The sequence below is a fragment of the Esox lucius genome, chromosome 20, assembly GCF_011004845.1.
Source record: "Esox lucius isolate fEsoLuc1 chromosome 20, fEsoLuc1.pri, whole genome shotgun sequence".
Lineage (NCBI taxonomy): Eukaryota > Metazoa > Chordata > Actinopteri > Esociformes > Esocidae > Esox > Esox lucius.
The window spans coordinates 29,828,462-29,854,815 of NC_047588.1; the positions used below are offsets into that span (position 1 = coordinate 29,828,462).

The window sequence follows — 26,354 nt, forward strand, 5'->3', positions numbered from 1 at the left end:
AGACCAAGCCAAACCTGGCCAAACCCACACCTCAACAGAAACCAATACAGACACCTCAACTAGAAGGACTGATCTCACTTTCTTCAGTACTACAGTCTAACATGACAGGTGAGAACCACCTCTGCAGAGTTAGAATGTTTAACATGATTACATCATTCATATTAAATGAAAAACTGACCGAAATATATGTAATTGTAATACACCATTAACCCAAATGTTAGGTGCTTACAATCCGTCTCAGTAACACAAAACAGTAAATTCTTTGTCACTTTATTGGGTCAACAAAATCTATAATAGAATGAGACATGCTGCAAGGAGCGTCAAAATCCTGTGACTATTGAACCCACATATTCCATTAATGCTGTCCTGGGTGGACCCACGCATTCTAGCAAATATTTGTGGTGCAGGTGCCTTGACGCCATTGTGGTTGTTGGCTTGAGAATGCATTCTCCTTCAGCGTGTATGACATCATAAACGAACACAGCAAAAAAACGAACTGGCATATCAATGAACAACAGGATAGCCAATGTTCCTCCCCATTCCACATCCACTCTTCAACTTGGGTGTTTAAATACCTGTGCCTTTTGAAACGTCATCCTCTCTTTCCAGTGATGACCTGCCCTCCCAGTCTGCTGTGGCTGAATTTGGATGTGATGAAGATGATGGGGCCCTTCTTCGCCGGGCTGCCCGTAGATTACATTAACACAATCCCCAAAGACCAGGTCTGTCTGAGTCGCAGCAGCTAGGTAGGGAAGCTGATCAGACAATGTGTCAAACACAAACAAGAGACAGACGAGCAAATATTGATTTGATATTAACATTGGCAGGAGGCAGACAAGCAGTTAACATTTTCTGTTTCAACAACTCAGGCTAGATTTAGCAGCATAACTAGAACAGCTACATGATTTCAAATGTACATGTGTTAAAAAAAAATAGTATTTTTTCCCCTATGCAATGTGAGAACAAAGCCCTGATTGTGCCACTACAGACAGCATTCTATACTTACTTACAAAAGGGAAAAGGTACAGCCTACATTCTTCATTTTCCAGCTGGTTAGAGCATTGGGGGAGGTCACAGGTCACAAGGTAGGTCAGTTGGCCCTGGATCAATTGCGTCAGTATCTAACATACTGTATGTCAATTCCCCACTTTCACTTCCTAGCTGTGTCAATTCTTCCATTCGAACCAGTTCCCTTCCTCATTCAGAGGGGTGCTCCCTCCACTACAGGCCAATAAGATACTCCAGAAGATCATAGAGTGTTCTCAGAAGAAAGAAGACTTTGTCCAGAACCTGGACAGGTGAGTGTATGAACATCCATATATTTCATTTGTTCTTAAAAGCTCCTCAACTTTACTGTCCCGTTCAGGGGACTTACTTTGGTTTGGGCTACTGAGAAAGATCTGATGTAAAATTGCTAAAATGCAATTAAATAGATGTTTACCACGCACAGAGATATGTTAGGTGATGTCAGATATATTCTGCAGGTGTGCACACTAGCGATTTATAGCATAGGAAACTATTTGCCCTGTTGCTTGGCAGAGGTCTTAGGTAAAATCATTATAACACACAAATGTTTTATTCAACTTCAAGTGGATCACTGCTGTGACTGTGGAGGGAGGGATCACCCTGTTATGAAACGTGCACGGAAGCTCTACCACACATTTCTTTGGTGATATTTTTTCTAAATGAGTTTTTGTTCCACTTCAACTCTGTCCCATGTCATTTGACCCTTACTGTCAAGACTGGGCTCACTGGCATGTTTCTATAACGACGTCCCGACCCTAAACTCCTCCATGAGTTCGCTCCTCCTCTCTCAGCTCAGCAACTGTAGCAACCCGAGAAATGACAAGGTATTTCCCCTGTGTGTCTCTCTCCTGTCAGCGCCTTCTAATAATTTGCATGATGTAACTCAGCTTTTTGCCGATTGCTAACAATGTTTCCAAACTACACACAAATGAAATGTCAAAATTAAACCCGTTGGAAATATGCCTCCGTCTATTGCCTGGTCCCGTTCTTTGTTCTTGTCCTCATCCTCGTTCTCACACAACGGGAGAGCTTACCTGAGGTTTATGTGTAGTACTTGGGCTCCGACTAGTTGTTGTTCAATTACTGTATAAGTGTTTTCGTATGTGTGTGTTTTTATTTGCCAATTTCAGGTATGTTTTGTATTTTGGATAGAAATGTTTTCCCAATGGTTGTAAGAGATTTCATTCTTGAATTAAGTGTCTAACGTAAGAAACAGTGTGTAGTGTTTTGCAAAATGTATTGAATAATTGCAAATAGGGTGCAAAGCAGAAAGTATTCATGTACTTTTGGTGCATTTGTTCGGAGCATTCACTTTCAGTTTATAAGATACTGGAAAAAACTGTAATCAACCCATCAAATTGGGGGAAAAGAATTGTGACTGAAGAATGTGAGTCATATAACTCACTCAAATACTTTTATTGTAACTGACACATCAAAAGGTCATATAATTGACTCAGTTATGCTTTTCCATTATTTTCTCTGAAATTGCGCAAGGTACAAAATTACAGGTTTGAGTAAAAATACAAGGGTGAATGGACGGTGTGTTCATTTCAACATTTACACTGTCGTTACATTTCCCCCAAGTCATCTAGTTCTATGGTTTCCCACTTTGGTCCTTGACTGCCCCCAACAGCAAACGTGTTGTGACACAGTGGTCCTAGCTAGCATCCATAACTCAGGAAGAATAGTAGTCAGGATTTTGAAAAGAACCAGTTATGTTGATAATCCATTGTATTTGTTCATGCCCTGCTCTTTCTCTCCCTTCCTCCAGCTTAAGAAGGAGCTTGCCAAAACTGTGATGTCATCATCAGAAGAGAATTCCAGTCCTGAGCTGTTGCGCCTTCTGGGTTCTGGTGTCACGGTGCTGTCGCCCTTCCACCTCTCCCAGTTCTCCCCTAATGCCCTCAAGGACATCCTGATTTCACTGGGGTCAGAGGTGAAGTGGAGTCTGACCCAAGCCAAAACACTGGTTGTGAAAGTACTGCAGGGGAAGCAGGTGAGAGCGCTGTATGTGCTCTACATATTGATCAATATCTTTCTCTCAGTGTTATTAAACAGGTTTCTCAACTGGTACGTCTACAAGAAACATTCCATTGCATTTGGTGGCGATGCCGCTGAACAAATCCCTCAACTCACCTCACACTTTCCTCCTCCTCTCCCTCCCTCCTAAGGAGCTCTCTGGTGATGAATTAATGTCTCTGGGTTCTGCTGTGAGGGGCGTGGCCTCCTCTCTTCTGAAGAATGTAAAACCCAAAGGGCTTCTGGATGATGAGCGACTGAACTGGATGAGTCAACGGATGTCTATCATGCAGCGGAAAGCACTGCTAGATGGGGTGAGAGTAGGGTGGGAGGCAAGCACGGCTAGATGGGGTGAGAGTAGGGTGGGAGGCAGGCACGGCTAGATGGGGTGAGAGTAGGGTGGGAGGCAAGCACGGCTAGATGGGGTGAGAGTAGGGTGGGAGGCAAGCACTGCTAGATGGGGTGAGAGTAGGGTGGGAGGCAAGCACTGCTAGATGGGGTGAGAGTAGGGTGGGAGGCAAGCACTGCTAGATGGGGTGAGAGTAGGGTGGGAGGCAAGCACGGCTAGATGGGGTGAGAGTAGGGTGGGAGGCAAGCACGGCTAGATGGGGTGAGAGTAGGGTGGGAGGCAAGCACGGCTAGATGGGGTGAGAGTAGGGTGGGAGGCAAGCGCGGCTAGATGGGTTGAGAGTAGGGTGGGAGGCAAGGGGGTTCCAATCAGACCAAGGCTCGTGTGAGAATTATTCACCAACAGATTTGTGCACACGCATGTGTGCGTGCGTGCTTGTGCGGTTGTGTTTATGTGGGCATGTGTGTATGTGCAGTTGCATGGAGATGTGAATGCCTCCGAGCTCGTCCAGAAAGTGCCTGCCTCCATGCTGCCCAGCCTATCCCTGAGCACCTTGGACGAGGCTGATCTCACTTCTTTCGATCAGTTGGAAGGAAAGCAGTGGACACGTGCACAAGTATGTGTGGGTGTGTTTCTATTCATGATTTTGGGGGAGCTAAGCCTCGTTTAGGGGGGTCTGGGCATACCACCCAAAACCTATATTCGTCATTTATTCATCAACGCGTGTAAAATCTATCAAAATAAGGTTATTTTTGGTCAAGGTTGGGTAAAAATATACCCGTCTCATAGTTTGTGTTAGACACTGATCTAATAGGACCTAAATTCTATCCAAATGAAGAAATTAAAGTCCACTCTGTCCTCATCCAACACCAACAAAAGGCACAAAAACAGGTTGTCATCTGTAGTTCATAGTCAATGAACATGATACAGTACATATTCTGTTTCTAAATGAGATTTCTCTGAATCATTCTGAATCATTTCAAAACAGATTTTGTCATTAGTTCATTAATCTCGGGAACTAAAGTAATAAAAAAGATTGCATAATTTAAAAAATAAACATTTATTAACCAGATCTCCCTTCCGCTGAACAGAATACGTAACTTCAGACAAATTTTAGGGGCACTAAAGCCCCCTTAAAATAGGCCCAGTGACATCCTTATCGGCAGGCATTTTGAAAAAGGCCTTTATTTCACCTTAGGATGTGGCATTAATGAACCCTAAGACAAGGTTCTAGCTTAAATGTTCGGTTCATGCTTGAATATTAGGTTATTGGGGTTAAGGTTAGGTTCAGGTTGGGGTAAAGGGAAAGGTAAGTATTTGTAAAGTTTTAGTAAAAATTCAAATTTTAGGACAGTCGACTTAGGTTTCCCCATTTAAATAAGTTAACGTGTGTCTTTATGTGTGTGGCTTAGCATGTGCACATGTGAATATGTCTTTTAAACTAGGATTCTGATAACCATCTGAGACATTATGCTGTTTTCCAGGCTGCCTTCCTGGTCAATAAGATCCTGGGCAAGATGATGACGCTTACAGACATGCGGTAGAAACACACACACACACACACACACACACACACACACATACACACACACACATACACATACACACACACAATGTTTGATGATGATGGTGTTTGATGATGATAATGATGGATTTAACAGTAAACTAGGCTCAGCGATGCAGGGCATCAGCTGCCAGATGATTGAAAAGTTGGCAGGAAGTGGTGTCAGGGTGTTGGCACAAACTGTAACAGAGGCTTCAAGCTGGCTCTCCAAGACACAGGTAAACACACGCACGAGCACACCCACATCAAGTCTTCTCTAAAACAATGGGCTTTTTGGACACTCACTTTGATTCTTCCCCCCACTTCCTCTCACTGTCTCTGTTGGCCTGTCAGGCGTGCTGTACAGCACAGAGCCTGTTTTCTGGTTTGGAGAAAGTGAGGGTAGGCTACTTCAAAAACATCACGATAACAGAGCTGGAGGGGATTCCCACCCAGCTGTTGGTTCACCTGCCGTGAGTACACACACAGATGCAACGTGCTGTGCCTAAAGGGCTAACTTGAATGGGCCCCAGCTGCTCACTACAAGCTGTATAGCCTATGGATATTTAATGATGTACTTAGCACTGGGCTTTAGACAACCCTGCAATCTGAAGCACATATATGGCCAGTCTGCAAGCTCCAAACAAAGGATATTTTGTATTTTAAGACCTTGTCAGCAAAATTCTGCTCCATGTTTTGGTCCACTAAACACCTCCCCCATGTGCACGCAGTCACCCAATCAGACACACACTCATTCTCTCTCTGGCATTATCAGGGACGACAAGATAGCCAGTCTACCTGTCTCAGTATGTCCTGTGTTCCTGGAGAGGATGATGGAGGCCGACCTGAGTTCGCTGCCTCTGAGCTCAAGCTCTCGTGCAGCCCTGACCGACAGAGCCCTGCGGTGCCTGGTAAACCTACAGTGGCCTTCGTAGTTATGGGGACTTTTGAAATTACATCACTTTTATACAGTCCTCAGATTTCTCCTACACCGAACAAAATTATAAACACAACACTTTTGTTTTTGCCTCTATTTATCATGAGCTGAACTCAAAGATCTAAGACTTTCTGTGTACACAAAAGCCCCATTTCTCTCCAATATTGTTCACAAATCTGTCTAAATCTGTGTTAGTGAGCACTTCTCCTTTGCCGAGATAATCCATCCACCTCACAGGTGAGGCATATCAAGATGCTGATTAGCAGCATGTTTATTGCACAGGTGTGCCTTAGGCTGGCCACAATAGAAGGCCACTCTAAAATGTGCTGTTTTACTGTATTGGGGGGGGGGGGGTGGAACACATTACCTTCGCATAGAGTTGATCAGGTTGTTGATTGTAACCTGTGAAATGTTGGTCCATTCCTCTTCAATGGCTGTGCGAAGTTGCTGGATATTGTCAGGACCTGGAACTTGCAGTCTTATACACCGATCTTGTAGGTGAAGATGCTGGATGTGGAGGTCCTGGGCTGGTGGGGTTACACATGGTCTGCGGTTGTGTGTGAGGCGAGTTGGATGTACTGCCAAATTCTCTGAAATGAATTTGAGAGAAATATGCCTTTTGTGTACATAGAGAAAGGCTTAGATCTTTGAGTTCAGCTCATGATAAATAGGGGCAAAAATAAGTGTTGTGTTTATAATTTTGTTCAGTGTATATCAAAAGTATTTTGGGATTGATTTATATATTAAACGCTTATGCTTACTATTTGGTTCCATATCCTATGTATGCAATATCTGCTGGCGATCTGTGACCTCATGACCCAACCAGACCATAGCTATCTCCTCTGGTGATTCTCTGCCAGACCTTTAGTACAGTAATCTTCAGTTGTTGGTTTTGTCTTTTTCCCTGCAGTCTTATCTTCAGAAAATGAAATGTTCAATTGGATATACAACCCTGTTTCCAAAAAATGTAAATAAAAACAGAATGCAATGATGTGCAAATCATTTAAACCTTATATTCAATATTACACATTGTACAAAGACAAGGTATCAAATGTTGAAACAGACATTTTATTGTTTCCTTAAAAATATATTTGATGCCAGCAAAACGTTTTAAAAATGTTGGGACAGGGCTGAAAAAGTTGTGTAATGCCTATAAACTAAACCTGGTGGAACATCACACAACTAATTAGGTCAATTAGCAACAGCTCAGTAACATGATTCGTAACGTTTCTCAACATAAAATTGCAAAGAGTTTGGGATCTCATCATTTACAGTACATAATATCATTAAAAATTCTGAAAATCCAGAGAAATCTCTGCAGGCAAGGGACAGGAACGAAAACCAATATTGGATGGCCATGATCTTTGGGCCCTCAGGCGACACTGCATTAAAAATATACAATTCTGTAGTGGAAATCACTGCATGGGCTCAGGAACACTTCAGAAAACCATTGTCTGTGAACACAGTACGTTGCTGCATCCACAAATGCAACTTAAAACTCTACCATGCAAAGAAGAAACCATATATAAACAAGATCCAGTACCGCCGTCACCTGAGCTCATTTAAGATGGACTGAGGCAAAGTGGTCTGACGAATAAACATTTGAAATTATTTTTAGGAATCATGGACACCGCATCCTCCAGACTACAGAGGAGAGAGACCATGCAGCTTGTTTTCAAGGCACAGTTCAAAAGCCAGCATCTGGGATTGTATGGGGGTGCATTAGTGCACATGGCATGGGTGGACCATTTATGCTGAACAATATTTAACAGGTTTTGGAGCAACATATGCTGCCACCCAGACAATCTCTTTTTCAGAGAAGGCCTTTGCTTATTTCAGCAAGACAATGCCAAACCACATTCTGCACGCATTACAACAGCATGGCTCCATTTTAAAAGAGCCCGGTTGCTAAACTGGCCTGCCTGCACTCCAGACCTGTCCCTACATGAAGGGAAGGCTTCGGCACGAGCCGCGCAAGAGGCCCGGGAAAAAACTAGCCTCCCGTACTTGCTGTACCCCCCCCTTTTTCGCGCGCTAAAAATAGGCCGTACGGCCTTCCCGTCCGCCAAAGTCGAAACGGCGCGTTTTCGGGGCCCCCGGGGCCCGAGATACGATTTTTTCCCCGAAACGTGCCGAAAACCGCGCTACCGGAAAATTCCACCAGGTGGCAGGCGACCATACTAGCCTCCCGGCGGATTGCATGGCAAATGTACGCCGACTTGAGCTGCGCAAAGCATTGCCGGCGGCAATGTGATATGTTGCAATCGTACGCCCAATGGGATTCCCCATGATGCACGTCGGTACGCACTCCCCCGGTCCAAATTTGTAATTTACTGGGCAAATGTACATGCAATACTTCCCAATTGTACGCCCAATGAGATTATCAATAGAACACATGGGAACATACTCCCCCAGTCCAAATTTTGAACAATACTGGGCAAATGTACATGCTATACTTCCCAATTGTACACCCAATGGGATTACCCATACACTTCGGTCCAAACTCCCCCAAGTGCAAATTTGGACGTTTACACTACAATCACTGCTACACAGGATGTTTCTCAGTACAGGTGTACATCCAGAAACAGTGAAATAACCAGTTACATGGTATGACAACTGTCCATATCCAGTGTATTACATTGCCGGCGACAGTGTAATACATTGCAAATGTACGCCCAATGGGATTATCAATAGAACACATGGGAACATACTCCCCCAGTCCAAATATTGAACAATACTGTGCAAATGTACATGGTATACTTGCCAATTGTACGCCCAATGGAATTACCCATAATACACTTCATTCCATACTCCCCCAGTCCAAATTTTGACATTTACTGGGCAAATGTACATGCTATACTTCCCAATTGTACACCCAATGGGATTACCCATACACTTTGGTCCAAACTCCCCCAAGTGCAGATTTGGACATTTACACTACAATCACTGCTACACAGGATGTTTCTCAGTACAGGGGTACATCCAGAAACAGTGAAATAGATAACTGGTTACATGGTATGACTACTGTCCATATCCAGTGTATTACATTGCTGGCGGCAGTGTAATACATTGCATGGGATTACCAATAGAACACATGGGAACATACTCCCCCAGTCCAAATTTTGAATAATAGTGGGCAAATGTACATGCCATACTTGCCAATTGTACGCCTAATGGAATTACCCATAATACACTTCACTCCATACTCCCCCAGTCCAAATGTTGACATTTACTGGGCAAATGTACTTAGAATACTTGCCAATTGTACGCCTAATGGAATTACCCATAATACACTTCACTCCATACTCCCCCAGTCCAAATTTTGACATTTACTGGGCAAATGTACTTAGAATACTTCCCAATTGTACACCTAATGGGATTACCCCATAGAACACATTTGTACATACTTCCCCAGTCCATTTTTTGACACTAACTGGACAGATTTACATATAAAAAGCCTCAAGTAGGCTGACTCCTGTACATTTGCAATGTATATAAATGGGTAGGAAATACTGCCCAATTGTACATGTGAAGGAGACATCTTCAAGACATGGGAGTTGGATTTTACAAGTATACATGAAGAAGCAACTGTATTACACATTATAATTAAGCATTTTAAGCCTTTTCTTCATTGTACAATTGGGCAGTATTTCCTACCTATTCATATACATTGCAAATGTACAGGAGTCAGTTAGGATAAGTCCTGTACATTTGCAATGTAAATGAATGGGTAGGAAATACTGCCCAATTGTACATATGAAGGAGACAACTTAAAGACATGGGAGTTGGATTTTCCAAGTATACATCAAGAAACAAATGTATTACACATTATTATTAAGCATTTTAATCATTTTCTACAATGTACAATCGGGCAGTATTTCCTACATATTCATATACATTGCAAATGTACAAGAGTCAGTTAAGATAAGTCCTGTACATTTGCAATGTATATGAATGGGTAGGAAATACTGCCCAATTGTACAATGAAAAAAAGGCTTAAAATGCTTCATTATGTGTAATACAGTTGCTTCTTGATGTATACTTGGAAAATCCAACTCCCATGTCTTTAAGATGTCTCCTTCACATGTACAATTGGGCAGTATTTCCTTCCCATTCATATACATTGCAAATGTACAGGAGTCAGCCTACCTGAGGCTTTTTATATGTACATTTGTCCAGTAAATGTCAAAATTTGGAATGGGGGAGTATGGAGTGAAGTGTATTATGGGGTAATTCAATTGGGTATACAATTGGTACGTACTATGAGTACATTTGCCCAGTAAATGTCAAAATTGGACTTGGGGAATATGGAGTGAGGTGTATTATGGGGTAATTTCATTGGGTTACAATTGGGAAGTATTCTAAGTACATTTGCCGAGTAAATGTCCATATTTGGACCGGGGGAGTATGGAGTGAAGTGTATTATGGGTGATCCCATTGGGCGTACAATTGGGAAGTATTATAAGTACATTTGCCCAGTAAATGTCAAAATGTTGACTCCGGGGGTCTCGGACCAAAGCGTATGGGTAGTCTCATAAGTTGCACAATTGGGCAGTATAACATGTACATTTGCCTAGAAAATGTCAAAATTTTGACTTCGGGGTTCTCGGACCGAAGCATATGGGTGTTCTGATATGTTGTACAATTGGGCGGTATAACATGTACATTTGCCTAGAAAATGTCAAAATTTGGACTTCAGGGTTCTTGGACCGAAGCATATGGGTGGTCTGATATGTTGTACAATTGGGCGGTATAACATGTACATTTGCCTAGTAAATGTCAAAATTTTGACTCCGGGGTTCTCTGACCGAAGCCTATGGGTGTTCTCATAAGATGTACAATTGGGCGGTATAACATGTACATTTGCCCAGTAAATGTCAAAAATTGTGACATCGGGGGTCTCGGACCGAATAGTATGGGCGGACCCATTAGGCGTACAATTGGGCGTTACAACTGTCCGCGGGCAATGTAAACCACGGTCACCTCAGCTGCCCAACTCTAGAAAACCTGATTTTCCTCCAATTTGAGATCGGTGGAGCGTCAGAGCATCTAGTGGATTTTTCATGAACTGCAGTTTGGCAGGAGGCCTGTACGGGAAGTTAGTAAAACTAGCCTCCTGCCGTCAAAACAGGCAGCTTTTTTTTTTGGGTGCGTATGGCGTCAATGTACAATGCATGCCCATTCATTTTTGCACAATTGGAGAGTGTCGGCCCTTCCCTTATTGAAAACATTTGCCGCATTATGTAATGAAAAATATGACAAAGGAGACCCTGAGCTGTTAAGCAGCTGCAATTCTATAAAGCAAGAATGGGAATACATTTCAAATTCAAAACTACAGCAATTGGTCTCCTCGGTTCCCAACACAGAGCATTGTTAAAAGAAGAGGTGATTCAACACAGTGGTGAATGCCTGTCCCAACTTTTTTTAAACTGTTGCTGGCATCAAATTCAAAATGGGCATGTATTTTTCCAAAAACACTCAAATTTCTCAGTTTCAACTTTTCATATGTACTATTTGTACTATATTCAATGAAATACAGGGATAAATAATTTGCACATCATTGTATTCTGGGGAAGGGGAAAATTATTTGATCCCTTGCTGATTTTGTACGTTTGCCCATTGACAAAGAAATTCAGTCTATAATTTTAATGGTAGGTTTATTTGAACAGTGAGACAGAACAACAACAAAAAATAAATTGATTTGCACTTTAATGAGTGAAATAAGTATTCGACCCCTCTGCAATCAGAGATTTCTGGATCCCAGGTGTCTTTTATACAGGTAATGAGCTGAGATTAGCAGCACATTCTTAAAGGAAGTGCTCCTAATCTCAGTTTATTAGCTGTATAAAAGACACCAGTCCACAGAAGCAATCAATCAATCAGATTTCAATCTCTCCACCATGGCCAAAACCAAAGAGCTGTCCAAAGATGTCAGGGACAAGATTGTAGACCTATACAAGACTGGAATGGGCTACAAGACCATTGCCAAGCAGCTTGGTGAGCTGACAACAGTTGGTGTCAATCTCCCTCGGTCTGGGGCTCCATGCAAGATCTCACCTCATGGAGTTGCAATGATCATGAGAACGGTGAGGAATCAGCCCAGAACTACACGGGAGGATCTTATCAATGTTCTCAAGGCAGCTGGGACCATAGTCACAAAGCAAACAATTGGTAACACTATGCCGTGAAGGACTGAAATCCTGCAGCACCTGCAAGGTCCCCCTGCTCAAGAAAGCAAATGTACAGGCCTGTCTAAAGTTTGCCAATGAACATCTGAATGATTCAGAGGAGAGCTGGGTGAAAGTGTTGTGGTCAGATGAGACCAAAATGGAGCTCTTTGGCATCAACTCAACTCACCGTGTTTGGAGGAGGAGGAATGCTGCCTATGACCCCAAGAACACCATCCCCACCGTCAAACATGGAGGTGGAAACATTATGCTTTGGGGGTGTTTTTCTGCTAAGGGGACAGGACAACCTCACCGCATCAAAGGGAGGATGGACAGGGCCATGTACTGTCAAATCTTGGGTGAGAACCTCCTTCCCTCAGCCAGGGCATTGAAAATTGATCGTGGATGGGTATTCCAGCATGACAATGACCCAAAACACACGGTCAAGGCAACAAAGGAGTGGCTCAAGAAGAAGCACATTAAGGTCCAGGAGTGGCCTAGCCACTAGACTGTAACCATTATAAAATCTGTGGAGGGAGCTGAAGGGTCGAGTTGCCAAATGTCAGCCTCGAAACCTTAATGACTTTGAGAAGATCTGCAAAGAGGAGTGGAACAAAATCCCTCCTGAGATGTGTGCAAACCTGGTGGCCTACTACAAGAAACGCCAGACCTCTGTCATTGCCAACAAGGGTTTTGCCACCAAGTACAAAGTCATGTTTTGCAGAGGGGTCAAATATTTATTTCACTCATTAAAATGCAAATCAATTTATAACATTTTTGACATGTTTTTTTCTGGATTTCTTTGTTGTTATTCTGTCTCTCACTGTTCAGATAAACCTACCATTAAAATTATAGACTGCTAATTTCTTTGTCAGTGGGCAAATGTACAAAATCAGCAGGGGATCAAATATGTTTTTGCCTCACTGTATATCGCAATTTATGCAGGAGAAACCAAGCACAAGCACCCCTACACAATAATAATAATAAAAAACACTACAAATATACTATACTTTCAATAAGACCTGTTCCCCCAGGGCAGGAACATGTCTCAGTTATCCAGTGAAGAGGTGTTGAGTCTGGGACCACTTCTGTGTGAGCTGCCCCCCTCTCAGTTGTCCCTCCTGGCCCCTAAGATCCTCAACAGCACCATGCATGCCCTAGCCTCCTGCACACAGATACCTCAGCGCCACTGGAGACTGCTGTTCCAGCTCCTGAATGATACATATGGGTACAAGCAAGCACATGCCGTCACCTTTCCTGATTCTACTGCAGTTGGCAGAGGATAATTATTGAAAATGCTTTTTCTCCCCTGAAAGAGAACCATCTGATTGGACAGCTAACATGATGGAATCTCTGGGTCCTCTCCTCCTAATGAATGACTCTGCTGTCCGCTCATTGCGCTATAAGGTCAGTGACTCTTTACCACAAGACCACTCCAAAAACCACATATTGTGGCTCTTGGTTTTCTCTACACTCTGTTCATGTTTCTGTTAATAAAATGAAGATAGCCAGTGTTCTTTAATCTCTAATATACCCCCCCCCCCAACTCCCAGTCATGGCTGAAGAAAGCTCTGACAGACTTGATGAACAGCCGGACCTGCCCTTCATCCCCTCCACCTCCTTCAGAGTTCAGTAGCTGTCTGGACCTCTCCGCCCTGCGATGGAAAATTTTCTCTCTCTCTACATCTGATTCTGTGCCACTGTCAGCTGAAGTGCCTGCACGCAAAAAAAGAGCAGGTCCATTTTTGCCAACATCCATTTTCAATGTTTCAAAGTATCTCCATGTCACAGTAATGTATTGCTTTCACTGGATACAATTTTGGGGAGATTGAAATTCCAGGAAGGCTTTTCTTTGCCCACAAACAATGGCTGTAGAGTTCCAAAGTATTGGGCCTCCAAAGACCTACAGTACATCACATTTACCACAACGTTCCTCTCCCTAGTTGTCCATCAATGGGTGGTGGCCCCTTCTGCATCTCTAATTGAGGAGCTGGGAGGAGCCAATGTCCACTGGAGCCCCGCCCAGTTCTCCATGATGGACGTGGCCACATTCACATCTGCCGTAGAAACGTTGGGGGAGGTCCGTGACTACAGTACTGAGCAACTGGGCGTGCTCAGAGAAAAAGCACTTGAGGTAGTTGTCTGGGCTCAGATCAGTCCGAGTCACTCACCTTACATAATCGTCTGTATTTTGGGCAGATCCACTGGGTGAAGTAACGGAGAGCATCTTCTTTGTTGTGCTGCCTGTTTTCTTCCTGAGCGTGCTGTGCTACATTGTACTGTAGGCCTGGGGTCCTGTGTCAGGTCTGAATGAGAGCCAGGTGATACGCCTGGGCTGCGTGTCTCAAGGGTTCAACCGCACTGAGCTGCCAAGCCTTCCCTTGTCCTCCATCGACACTCTGGAGACACTTGCCCGCTGCTCATGGACACAAACACAGGTATACATGCACGCTACCACAGTTTTTCAGATTAACAAATAAAATCTCAGGCTAGAATTATGTCAAAGCCCCTGGGTATGTATACACTCCCATGGGCAGCACCTCCGCCTCTGCGAGCTGCCCACACCTACTGGAAGCAGTACCTAGACAACCACCTTGCCTTCGTCTCCACGGGTTACACAGATCGAGGTCTGGACAATCTGACCAGACTCCTGCAGCACAAGGGTACATTTCTTTCTATCGGTCTTCCGCCTCAGTCAGTCCAGGAAGGAGGCTCGACTAACAATCCGCCTGGTGGCAGTGCAAATTCACTCCGGAGCCCCAACCGCCTATTTAAAATAGAGCCCCTTCCAATGCACGCATGCATCCATGCACACATTACACTCTAATGATGGTGTTTTCCTTGACAGAGGGAGGCTGTGTGGAGGTGTTTTGTGGAGCATACTAATATGACAGCAGGAGACCTGGGAGCTGTGGAGTTGGTGGGACTTGACCAGTTCATCTGTGGCCTGGACACTGAGGAGATTGGCCAGCTCCACACTGCCATTTTCAGGTTAGACATGGTGTTCCACACAATACTAACCCATCCGCGTGGCGTGTTAGCGGCTGCTTAAAGCATGTATTATGTCCATAGAGAGGCGGTGCAGTCAATCGGCCAGGTGCAGTGCCCTCTGGCAGTGACGGAGCATCTGAAGCAGCTGGCTGTGTCTGTGTTTGGAGAACCACAGGGCTGGTCTGAGGCTCAGGTCAACAGCCTGGGCAACATAATGGGTCAGACCTACTCTTATGGTCCTTTCTCTCTTCTGTTTTGTGATGGAGGACCAAATGAGTATGATCAATAAACCTACTTCTCTCCCCCCGGTCTCCTCCAGCGGGTCTGAGTTTGTCAGAGTTTCGTACGCTCAGTCCCTCTGCCCTGTCGTTCCTCAGTCCAACGAGCATCCCACTCATTCCCCCAAACCGCCTTGCAGTGAGTACTTTCCCATCTCTCACTTTCACCCACTGAAGTTTTCAGATGACTAGGTGTGAAACTAGCCTTCTTCTGATCAGGCACTCTCAGCCAAGCAGCTGGAGGGCCTGGGTCTTGAAAATGCTGTCATGGTAACAGATGAGCAGAAGGCAAGTCTGGGGGAGGTGCAACGAGCCGCTCTTGGCTACGCTATGGGTCTGAACCGAGCTGAAACCGCTCAGAAGCCATCCAGCAACCTGCCCCAAAGCTCAGGTGAGAGGAAATGTGTGGGTAGAGGTGTTGGAGTGAGAGGCATGTATTGATCGAGTCCAAAATGTACTAAATTGACAGTACTAAATTATTTTTAAAAAATATGGGAAAGAGCAATAAAGGGAAGACTGAGAATGAGATGGGGAGAGTAATGCCCAACCCTGAGAGAGAAGGAGAGTGCTTAGAGAAATAAACCAAAATGAGGATTGGATGGACCGAGGAACGTTGTACACAATTAAATGGTTCCCTTTTTCCTAATTCAGGAGCATCTGTAATGGGAACTCTAGGAGTCGGAGTCTTTTTGCAGCCTTTCCTGTTCCTGCTCCTAGGATGTGTCCTGTAGTGGGGAGCTAATAAACATAACATAGAAATGCATGATTAGAACTCTAAATGTATTGACATTGGTGTATTACTAGCAGTTGTGTTCATAGAGACGCAGTACGCATGCCTATACTCTGTTGAATAACAGTAGAGATGAGAACTGTGTGCTAAAAGACACTGAATAGGATCTTGCAAGTCCCAACATGGTACACCAGTTGCAGGAATTAATTGTATATATTTTGTAGGATGTAACATTAAACAAAATGGGTAATGTGGTAGACATTAGGCATTTGATACATGAAAGAAAATGTAGAAGCACATAAGATATTTTGTTCTATTTGTGAAATATTTGACACTTATCTGTCTATATTCTTATTCTGATAGTGGATCTCTTCAGCGTAGCATTGGAACATGTTGTTTGTATGTCAGTGTGTGTTAAGGGCGGTGTTCTGAGAATTGGGATAAGAAGACCATGAATGTTGGCAAGACTGTCACTCAATAAAGACACATTTACTGTCTCTGATATTGTGGGTTGCTGTTTTATTTAAATAAGTCCAATTAGACTCAATATAATAATCACTTTATCTCTGGGTATGGAACTAGAAATGTTCTAGGCAAGAATGAACAAAAGGCGGGTTACATTAGTACAGTGTTCTCTGTGAAGAATGATGCTACGCTAACAGGACACACAGTTTATCAAAATAGCAGAAGACAGTTGTCTACACAGCTGAATGGATGACTTATATTTAGGATAAAAAACTAAGCCCATTTTTTTTTTTACAGCAACTCAACAAGCTGTAAAATATTTTTTTTCAGAATACAATCACCATCATCAAACCCTCCCACCTACAACATAAACTCCAGTATTACTCACTCCTCCTCACTCTCTCCCTGGCTTCCCTGAAATAAATCAGAGACAACATCTTTATAGTCTTTATATCGTGTAAATATGTACAAGTTTATGTTTCAGTTTACAGACATTGGGTCTAACCCAACCCCTCAAGACAAGCAGATTGTCGTGAGATGGGATGTTTCCTGATTTATCTGCAATTCCTGATGTCCCAAGGCTGTAACTGTAGCAACACTCCTAAAATCTGTTGAGCCAATCACAACTTCTCATTACCTTAATGATCACATGGCCAGGAATGAGAAAGGACAGCAAGGGACAAATCTGAGCCAGAGCTTACAGTTAAAATCGATATCAGCGTATACATAAACACAAATCAAAGCATACGGACAAAACTACACAATTTAAGTAATAGAATGTGAAATGGATCTCTACACAGAAAAGGCCAGTGGTCAGTGTTACCACGGTTTCATTCGGTGCCAGGAGCCATAGCTAACACTAAAATCAATACGCCGATCACATCCACATCTTGATTAGTCTAAACACCAGTCACATTCTCTGTTGATGAGGGGTGACAGACACCTAACAGAACTCAAGCCTGGTGGGTCACTTACGCCTCCACTTTGAAAACAATATTTGTGAATGGTGGTAGTATTTGGTAACAGAACGCATTCATAATTCAGTAACAACAGGTTTCGGCGACCGAAATAACAGGTACAGCACACAAGAAACTAGATAGAGTCGGTCAGACGCAAAGGCTAGGGCTGCCATGTGATAGATGTGCCTTAAATTAAAAGGAGAAAACTAATTCAATGAAAACAAACCAACTTATCGCAGTAGACTGCAGTCATGTGATGTGCTCGAGTGCCAGAAAAACTATTACACACAACGCTTAAGAATGCTTTAACTTACTTCTCTTTCCGGCCAGAACATTCGCATTTCTTAGAATACCCTCATGCGCCCCCCTTCCCTTTCCCTTCTACTATTCTTCCATAGCTCCATCTCAGGCTGGCCTGTCCGTCTTGCGTGCTGTGATGAAAGCCATGCCGTGAGTCCTGAAGTGTGTGTTCAAGTCTGACGCCTTGTCAAAGCGTTTCCCACACACCTTGCACCCAACTCTGCCCTCGCCGTCTTCCCCCAGCGGCGTAGAGGGTTGAGACGAGGAGGGAGATCCGGGCTGGGACCCCCCTCCTCTGGGGCTACCCTCGCCGTGATTACCGCCGTTGCCAGGCGACGTAGTCAGAGAGCGGTCAATGTGGGCATGGTTGTCGGGGTGCGTGTCTCGGACCCGGTGGCTGATGAAGCGGTGGCGGGAGAGCGAGGAGGCGGAGGCAAAGCAGGCTCCGCACTGCAGGCACTGCAGGCTGACTCCTCCCCCCTGGGCGTCGGAGCGGTGCAGAGGGATGTGTTCCAGGAAGACTACGCGGTCCTCAGTGGTGAAGCCACACGGAGCACAACGGAATCCAGACTCTGGTTGGGGTGGGGGAGCGGAGGTGGTGACGCGGGGTCTCTTAGCAGAGAGAAAGTCCTCCTCCTCCTCCTCCTCCTCCTCTGTCTTCATTCCTCTTCCGCCCTCATCTTCCTCTGCTGAAATGGTGAACTGGTTGGAGCCTCTATCCTGTTCTGAGGGGCTGTCTGCCGCCTCAGCACCCCTCCTTCGCTTCTGACAGTCAGACAGGCAGGACGTGAGGTTACAGTCAGTGAAATTGAGACATACATGACCGTGGTCTTAATTCCTGCAGGTAGGACTCATTAGAGAAAGCTGTACCTGTGAGTCCAGAGCAGACCTGCCGTGTGTCAGCTGAATGTGTCTTTCCAACACCACTCTACTGCTGAATGTCTTCTTACTCTCCATACAGAACCTACACACACACACACACACACACACACACACATTAGGGTTTAGAGGGGTTAAACGGGTTAGTGTGTACTGTGGATACTCACTGACAGGGTGTAGGGGTTAGTGTGGATACTCACTGACAGGGTGTAGGGGTTAGTGTGGATACTCACTGACAGGGTGTAGGGGTTAGTGTGGATACTCACTGACAGGGTGTAGGGGTTAGTGTGGATACTCACTGACAGGGTGTAGGGGTTAGTGTGGATACTCATTGACAGGGTGTAGTGTGTAGCGTGAAATAATCACTGTCAGGGTGTAGGGGTTAGTGTTTAGTGTGGATACTCACTGACAGGATGTAGGGATTAGTGTGGATATTCACTTACAGGGTGTAGGGGTTAGTGTGGATACTCATTGACAGGGTGTAGGGGTTAGTGTTTAGCGTGGATAATCACTGACAGGGTGTAGGGGTTAGTGTTTAGTGTGAATACTCACTGACAGGGTGTAGGGGTTAGTGTTTAGTGTGGATACTCATTGACAGGGTGTAGGGGTTAGTGTTTAGTGTGGATACTCATTGACAGGGTGTAGGGGTTAGTGTTTAGTGTGGATACTCATTGACAGGGTGTAGGGGTTAGTGTTTAGTGTGGATACTCGCTGACAGGGTGTAGGGGTTAGTGTGGATATTCACTGACAGGGTGTAGGGGTTAGTGTGGATACTCATTGATAGGGTGCAGGGGTTAGTGTGGATACTCATTGACAGGGTGCAGGGGTTAGTGTGGATACTCATTGACAGGGTGTAGGGGTTAGTGTTTAGTGTGGATACTCGCTGACTTGGTGTAGGGGTTAGTGTGGATATTCACTGACAGGGTGTAGGGGTTAGTGTGGATACTCATTGATAGGGTGCAGGGGTTAGTGTGGATACTCATTGACAGGGTGCAGGGGTTAGTGTGGATACTCATTGACAGGGTGCAGGGGTTAGTGTTTAGTGTGGATACTCACTGACAGGGTGTAGGGGTTAGTGTTTAGTGTAGATACTCACTGACAGGGTGTAGTGTTTAGCGTGGATAATCATCGACAGGGTGTAGGGGATAGTGTTTAGTGTGGATACTCACTGACAGGATGTAGGGATTAGTGTGGATACTCACTGACAGGGTGTAGGGGTAAGTGTTTAGCATGGATACTCATTGACAGGGTGTAGGGGTAAGTGTTTAGTGTGGATACTCATTGACAGGGTGTAGGGGTTAGTGTTTAGTGTGAATACTCACTGACAGTGGAAGACTCGTTTGATGCCCTTGTGTTTGACTCTGATGTGGCGTCTGAGGCTGGAGGTGGAGGAGAAGGAGCTCTCACACAGACTACACGGGAACTTCTTCAGGCTCTACACAAAACACATGCACCTTACAGTCAACAGTTCTTCAGCTCCCCTAACTTCAAAACAGGAAAGCTACTAAAGGCAATGATGCTTACTGAGAAGAACGGCTGAAATCTGTTCTTCAAAGAAAAAAAAGAAGAAAAACTTTCCTGGGTCCCTCCCCTTCATGTGAGAGGTGACTGTGCATCCAGAACTTTAGAGACATGATATACAACTTTAAGACCTATATGATCAGGCCCAATCCTAATTTGAGAAACGCCTGGTGAGCTCAAGGTGGAGCGCAAATTAACTCTGAAATGAAATAGGTGGAAAAAGTGACGAGTCTGAACTTTTATCAAGTGAGGATTGGGCCCGTGGTGATTAGGTGATTGGTTTAAGGGCCAGTTAATTGCGGGCAGGACTGGGCCTGTGGGCCGGCAGTAGAGTAGGCCTGACCTAGAGGGTCAAAAGATACAATGGATCACCGATCAATTGAAACCGATTCAGAAGAAATCTACTGCACTGAACATCAAAACGTATATTACTACTGTGTGTGTGTGTGTGTGTGTGTGTGTGTGTGTGTGTGTGTTTCTAGCCTGTGTTCCTGACCTTGCCGTGCTGCTCGGCCATATGGGTAATGTAGTCCTCTCTGTTGGCGTAGCGGGCATGGCAGGGAGCACAGCTCCACCCTGGGGTTGTCTTTGTATTGTCCCCATCCATCTCTTCCTCTTCTTCTTCCTCCTCTTCCTCCTGCTCCCTCCCCCATTCCTCCCCATCAGAGCTCTCTGTCTTTAATGAGCTCCGTGCCCGAGGAGGAGGAGGAACTGGGGAGGGTGCCATGACAACTGGGGCTTCCTGTTTGACAGCAGGGCCTCTGTGAGTAGTCTAAGTGTGAGAACGGGGAGAAACACAGCGATAGGAGAGAAGAGGTAGGCGAAAGGAAGAGGAAGGATGAAAAAGAGGAGATGGGTAAGAGGATGAAAAAAAAGAGATGGGTAAGAGGCGGAGACAGGGGGGAAGAGGCGGAGACAGGGGGGAAGAGGCGGAGACAGGAGGGAAGAGGCGGAGACAGGGGGGAAGAGGCGGAGACAGGGGGGAAGAGGCGGAGACAGGGGGGTGGGGGTGGAGTGGAGGGTTAATATTCAAATCAAGTCAACAGAATCTTTGATGACAGTTGAAGTGAGAAAATTAAACCAAGTATTGCAACGTGTGTTAGTGATACTAATACCTTGATGTGCTCCAGCATGGAACTTCTCTGAGCATAGAGCTTGGTGCACTCTGGACACTTAAACACATGCACCTTCTGCTTGACCAGGTGGGTGTCAAAGTGAACATACAGCAGGGGCTTCTGGGTGAAGACTGTGTCACACATCACACACTTGTAGATCATCCTGTGAAAAAGCGAGCGAGAGAGGGAGAGAGAGAGATTAACTTGTTAGAGGAAAAGAGCAGATTTTTAGTGACTCCAGAATGAGATGGCGTGTGTGGACGTACTTGGCCTGTCCTCCAGTGAGTGTGGGGTGCTGGGTGCTGATGTGGCTCTGGGCACTGGGGGAGGACTTGAAGGCCATCGGGCACGTGGGACACTTATGAAACACCTCACAGTGGGCTGTCTGGATGTGGGACTTGACAGAGTTCAACCCCCCAAACACCACCTGGCAACTAGAACACCTGCAGACAGGGGGAGAGGAGGGAGGCTCGGTATCAACACACGTCCAGGGGGCAGCTCCAAATGTTTCCACCGCAGGGCAACAGAGGGGAAAGGTCACCTGTATCCAATGCGCCGTGTGAAGTGCAGACAGGCTTCCTCCAGGTGGGACTGAAAGGAGGGCTGCTTGGCCACACCGCCACACTCTGGGCAGACGTAGGGGGGTCGGGGGTTGTGGATGCGGGCGTGAGCAGAGGCACTGCAGCCATTAGGAAGAAGCATGGGAGGAGAGCACTCCGTACAAGACTGAAGGAGTAAAGGAAGCACGGGTCATTCGACGGGGTGGAGAGAGAACAAGACCCACATTCCAGCGGGACGAGACAGTAGTGAGACAGGAAACAGAATGGCAAGGGATGAGAGACCCACACGGCTTACTCACAGCATTAAGGGCCGGTTTGACTTCCTGGAAGTGGGCAGCCACCTCTGCCTTGCTGCGGAACTGAACCTTACACTCCGGACACTTGTTATTTGGGTACTGCACCGGCTCAGGCGCCTTCTTATTAGCGATTGGCTGCTGCAGCTGGGGGGAGGGGCTCAGGGTCAGGGGAGTCACCGTTGATGTCACAGCCGGCACTGAGGATGTAGAAGGAGAGGGAGAGAGCATGCCTAAGGGAGGAGTAGACACAAACAGAGAGGGTAAGGGAAAGAGGTAAATAACCGTGAGCGTTATTCAGGCGTATGAACAGTGATGCTCGGATATTAAGCTGACTGCACACAGCCCTGTTCTCTCACCGACTTGCGTGGTGTCCTGCTGTCCGATCATCTGCTCCATGTTGACGGGTCTCATGACCAGGTGGGAACACTGCATGACCAGCCCTCTCTCCTTGTGTTCCCGGGCGTGGAGCAGCAGGCTGCACTTGTTGAAGAAGGCCAGCCGCTTGGCACAGTGGTTACAGGTCACCTCGATCCTCAGGGAGCGTCGGTCATAGTGGCGGGCCAGGCTGCGCTCCAGGGCAAAAGCATCGCCGCACTCCAGACAGCGGTAACCCTGCCATGCAGAGGCAAAAGGAACAACATCAGTACAACATGTCAAAGACTTGTAATGACATATTATCGAAGATTATTAACGCTGGTTGGTGAGATCAATATTCTCCTGGAGATGAATAAGTACTATGACACTGCTACAGCATTGAGATTAGGGTCATACTGACTCCCTGCTAAATTAGGCCCAGAGGTCCGGTACCTGGGCTGGAAGAGGCAGGCCCCACTCTGGTGGTAGTGGTGTGGAGAGGTCTGGCCTGTAGCAGGGCAGCAGGTTCTTGCTATTGAGGATCTTGTTGAAGGCCTCCACCAGACTGGACTGGCTCCTGGAGATGATGGCTCCTGTACTGTTCACTATGGATGCAGGTCGACTGCCCCCCTGAGGGGTGAGGAGTGGGGAAGGGGATACGGACACGGCGCCGTTCAGGGTCTTCTGGCCCAGGTTGCGCACACTGACCCCTCCTGGGCTGAATCTGGGGGAGGAGGAGGCAGAGGAGACCGAAGGGAGGGCGGCTGATTTGGTTATGCTGACAGCTGTAGCGGACACCTTGGGCTTGTTCCCGTTGGCGGACATCTTGTTTTGGGCTTTGCTTGCAGCCACCAACATGGCTGTGCTGGCGTCCTGAAGTGTTGACACCGGAAGGAGGTCACCACCTTTTGACCTCTGCTGCGGAGGCTGCTGGGATACCACCCTCTTGGGCCGGCTGAGAGCTTTACGGCCCCCCGGGGACGGTTTGGAGCTGTCGGTGCCCTTTGAAGGGCTTCCTCCTGTTCCTTTGGGTGCTACTCTAGTCACAGTCCTGGTGATGCTGCCTGTAGGGGTCTTAACCGTTTTGATTCTGACTTTCAGTGGGCGAACGGGGGCTGCTGATGTTGTCGCCGTGTTGGCCGGAACAGTCTCCATGTCTGTCTGCTTTCCAGCCAGAAGCTCCATCTTCACACGCTCCTCTGACTGGCTACCCAGGCTGGGCTCACTCTCCATTGGCTCCTCTCCCTCTCTTGCCCCCTGTGTGGTTAAAGCCGGGGCTGCTGCGGGGCTGGAGCTTCTCTTGGTCATACTGGACAGGGCAACCCCAGTTTGGTCAGGCGGAGGGCTCTCTGGTGAGTCCCTATCCTCAATTACATGTTCAGGGTTTCTTTCCTCCATCACAGGGCTGGCAATGGGTCTGGGGTTACTGAGGGCAGCCGCCAGCCAGGACTGACGAGTTTGGGCAGGTGGAGGGGAGGGAGACCTGGGGGTGGAGGGTACTTCTGGGGGTGGGGATTTAGAGTTGAATGATGTCTGAGACATGGAATGAGGAGGTTTGGAAGAGAGAGGAGGTGGACAAGACAGCAGAGGAGGGGAGGAAGGAGTTGGGGAGTTGAAGCCCTCTGAAGAGGACACTTGACGTTGTCTGCGGGGAAATTTGGGAGGGGAGCACATGGGCGAATCTGGGCTCTCTTGGATCACCAGCGGACTTCCTAGATCCGGTTCAGAGTCGTCCTCATCGGAGTCCATGATGCGCCTCAATCCCACTCTCAGGCTTCCGTTGGAGACAGAGGGTGAGGAGAGCGACCCGGGAGGGCGCGGAGTCTCCTCGCTTACGCTCGAGGGAGAAGAAAGGTGTCGACTGATGGAGAGAGAAGGCGATGTGGAGGGTATAGGGAGCACGGCATCAGCAGAGGTGTGAGGGGAGAGGAGAGGCTTCAGTCTGTTGAGAATATTAGCTGTATGTTTGGTTGTGCTGACTGACCCCCCAGGGACCCCACAACTGACACCTCCTTCGCTGGCAGTGGAAGGAGAGCAGGGCGACCACAGTTCCCCATTTGCCTGGCCCGGCCCCTTGCCTCTCACACTGGGCTCCAATGTTGCTGTGGGCCCCTCAAACCCATTGTGCAGGAGAGGTTCTGAGGAGATCAGATCAGGCATTCGAGGAGCCCGTCGTGAACTAAGAAGGCCCACCCCAGTCTCCACTTCAGGGTCTGGGCCTGTTCCACTGTCCCCATGACTGTCCCCATCCCCTTCCTCCTCATCGGACCCCTCAGACTCATAGGAATCAGGCCTCACCCTGTTCTTAACAATCACACTGACAACCGGAGGTTCACTCTGGTGGTGGGGAGGGGAGTCAGTAGGGTTGGAAGGTCTTAGTGAGGGAACCCCAGGGCCAGACACAGCCTTCCCTGAACCTTCACCCCCATCCTCCGGCGCAGACTGGATGGCCTCTTTGGCATCAATGTCCGGAATGTCAAAAGCTGCCAACAAGTCATCGAAATCTGGGGTCTTCATGTCCCCCATTCCCGGATTACGTAACCTGCAAAATGTACACAATTGATAAACAAACACTATGCTCCCCCAATACAATCGAAAACCTTGAGGTGGGACAGAATCTTAGGAACTATGATTCATGATAAACTCAGATAAGCTAGATGTGACTTCCTGTTTTGAACATGCGTCTTTACAAGATGTTAAATAGTCCATATTTCAGATAACTTTAAATGGTATTACTAGAACCACTGTCTAAAGATACATAATCACATAAACGTAGCAAACGTGTTAAATAAGTTCGAAGTTTGAACCACTACACTAACGTTACTGAGCTAGCCTACAATAGCTAACTTTACTAACGTTGGCTAACGTAAATACCTTGCAGCAAAGAAAGCTAGCAAGTTAGGCCTAGTTTGATACAGTACAGAAGTAGATTTCGGAAATAATTATTTAATTTTTCACATAATGATGATTGCAGGGAAACCGTTACTGTTAGGTAGTTACTCTGAGTTTAAGAGGAGATTAAACTGTGATATTTTTCATTAGTTAGTTAGTCTGACAACGTTTATTTAGCTAGCCGAGCTATCTAGTTAGCTAGGTAACATCGTTAGCGTAGCTCGTTAGCAAACGCAGCTAGCTAGTTCCACAAGAACGTCGTTAGCACAGAGTAAACTGTCGACAAACCTAATAGACAAATACACATCTTACATTTCTAACATTGCAGGGATCAACTAAGGACACGTTGCCACAGATTACTAAAACAATTATATAAATACTTCGTGTATTAGATAAGCTAGCTAGAATTTGAATTGTAGTTTGCCATGTTCAACGTCGTCGTCCGCGAGGAAGCGTTTAACGCGTGCTTATCAGGTATTTAAACCTTACATTTGTCAATTATTCATAGACAGTGATATGGAGTAGGTTTTCATGAGGGTATCGATGCCGGACGGAAATATATATCGTGTTTTAATGGATTTGTACATCAGTGGAGACGTTTGGTTTGTTTACCTGGCTCTTGGTTTCACGACCCCGACGTTTCTTTTTTTTTTTTTCTTTGACGCACGAGTTGATCGTCACCAGAGAGACGACAGCGGACAGAGGTCCTGCCAGGTCCATAACAAGTAGAACAACTTTGAAGGTTGGCATGTATGTATACTCGCAGCTTTTTTCCCAAACTGTAATATGATGCACATATCGCTAGCAACAACATTGAAATGACTTGTTCTAATATGCGTTCATATGTCATTTGACAGTGGTTCAATCAAATACCCGTAGTTATGCAACGCTAATGGCATGCTTTTTAAAGAAAACGGTATTTCGTGGACCTTCAATAAATATTAACAATGTTTATTTTATCTACTGTTTCACA

The 26,354-nt window shown here is 46.0% G+C and overlaps 2 protein-coding genes across 4 annotated transcripts; one reads left to right on the forward strand and one right to left on the reverse strand.

The window, feature by feature from the left end:
- Positions 1–638: 638 nt before the first annotated feature.
- otoa (otoancorin) lies at positions 639–16,537 on the forward strand. Its single transcript, XM_034288855.1, has 19 exons — positions 639–722; positions 1,162–1,850; positions 2,798–3,022; positions 3,198–3,359; positions 3,870–4,010; positions 4,879–4,934; positions 5,056–5,176; positions 5,292–5,410; positions 5,713–5,848; positions 13,076–13,269; positions 13,358–13,448; positions 13,595–13,778; positions 13,985–14,175; positions 14,327–14,479; positions 14,890–15,032; positions 15,114–15,250; positions 15,352–15,449; positions 15,530–15,701; positions 15,962–16,537. Exons 2-19 carry the CDS (start codon positions 1,794–1,796, stop codon positions 16,039–16,041), a joined length of 2,460 nt encoding a protein of 819 aa, XP_034144746.1. The 5' UTR covers positions 639–722; positions 1,162–1,793; the 3' UTR covers positions 16,042–16,537.
- A 5-nt stretch (positions 16,538–16,542) lies between these two features.
- znf687a (zinc finger protein 687a) lies at positions 16,543–26,140 on the reverse strand. 3 transcript variants are annotated; one of them, XM_010902471.5, is made up of 11 exons: positions 25,994–26,140; positions 22,943–25,031; positions 22,492–22,747; positions 22,139–22,365; positions 21,821–22,005; positions 21,546–21,722; positions 21,280–21,442; positions 20,661–20,936; positions 19,966–20,078; positions 18,635–18,728; positions 16,543–18,529 (listed from the first exon to the last, which is right to left on the reverse strand). In XM_010902471.5, the coding sequence occupies exons 2-11, from the start codon at positions 25,013–25,015 to the stop codon at positions 17,870–17,872; spliced, it is 4,224 nt and encodes a 1,407-aa protein (XP_010900773.2). In that variant the 5' UTR covers positions 25,016–25,031; positions 25,994–26,140; the 3' UTR covers positions 16,543–17,869. The 3 variants fall into 3 exon arrangements, 2 of the variants coding, with proteins under 2 accessions (XP_010900773.2, XP_010900772.2); XM_010902470.5 differs by lacking the exon at positions 25,994–26,140 and adding an exon at positions 25,694–25,939; XR_829465.4 differs by lacking the exons at positions 16,543–18,529; positions 18,635–18,728; positions 25,994–26,140 and adding exons at positions 20,168–20,507; positions 25,694–25,941 and having other exon boundaries at positions 19,973–20,078.
- Between the last annotated feature and the right edge of the window lie 214 nt (positions 26,141–26,354).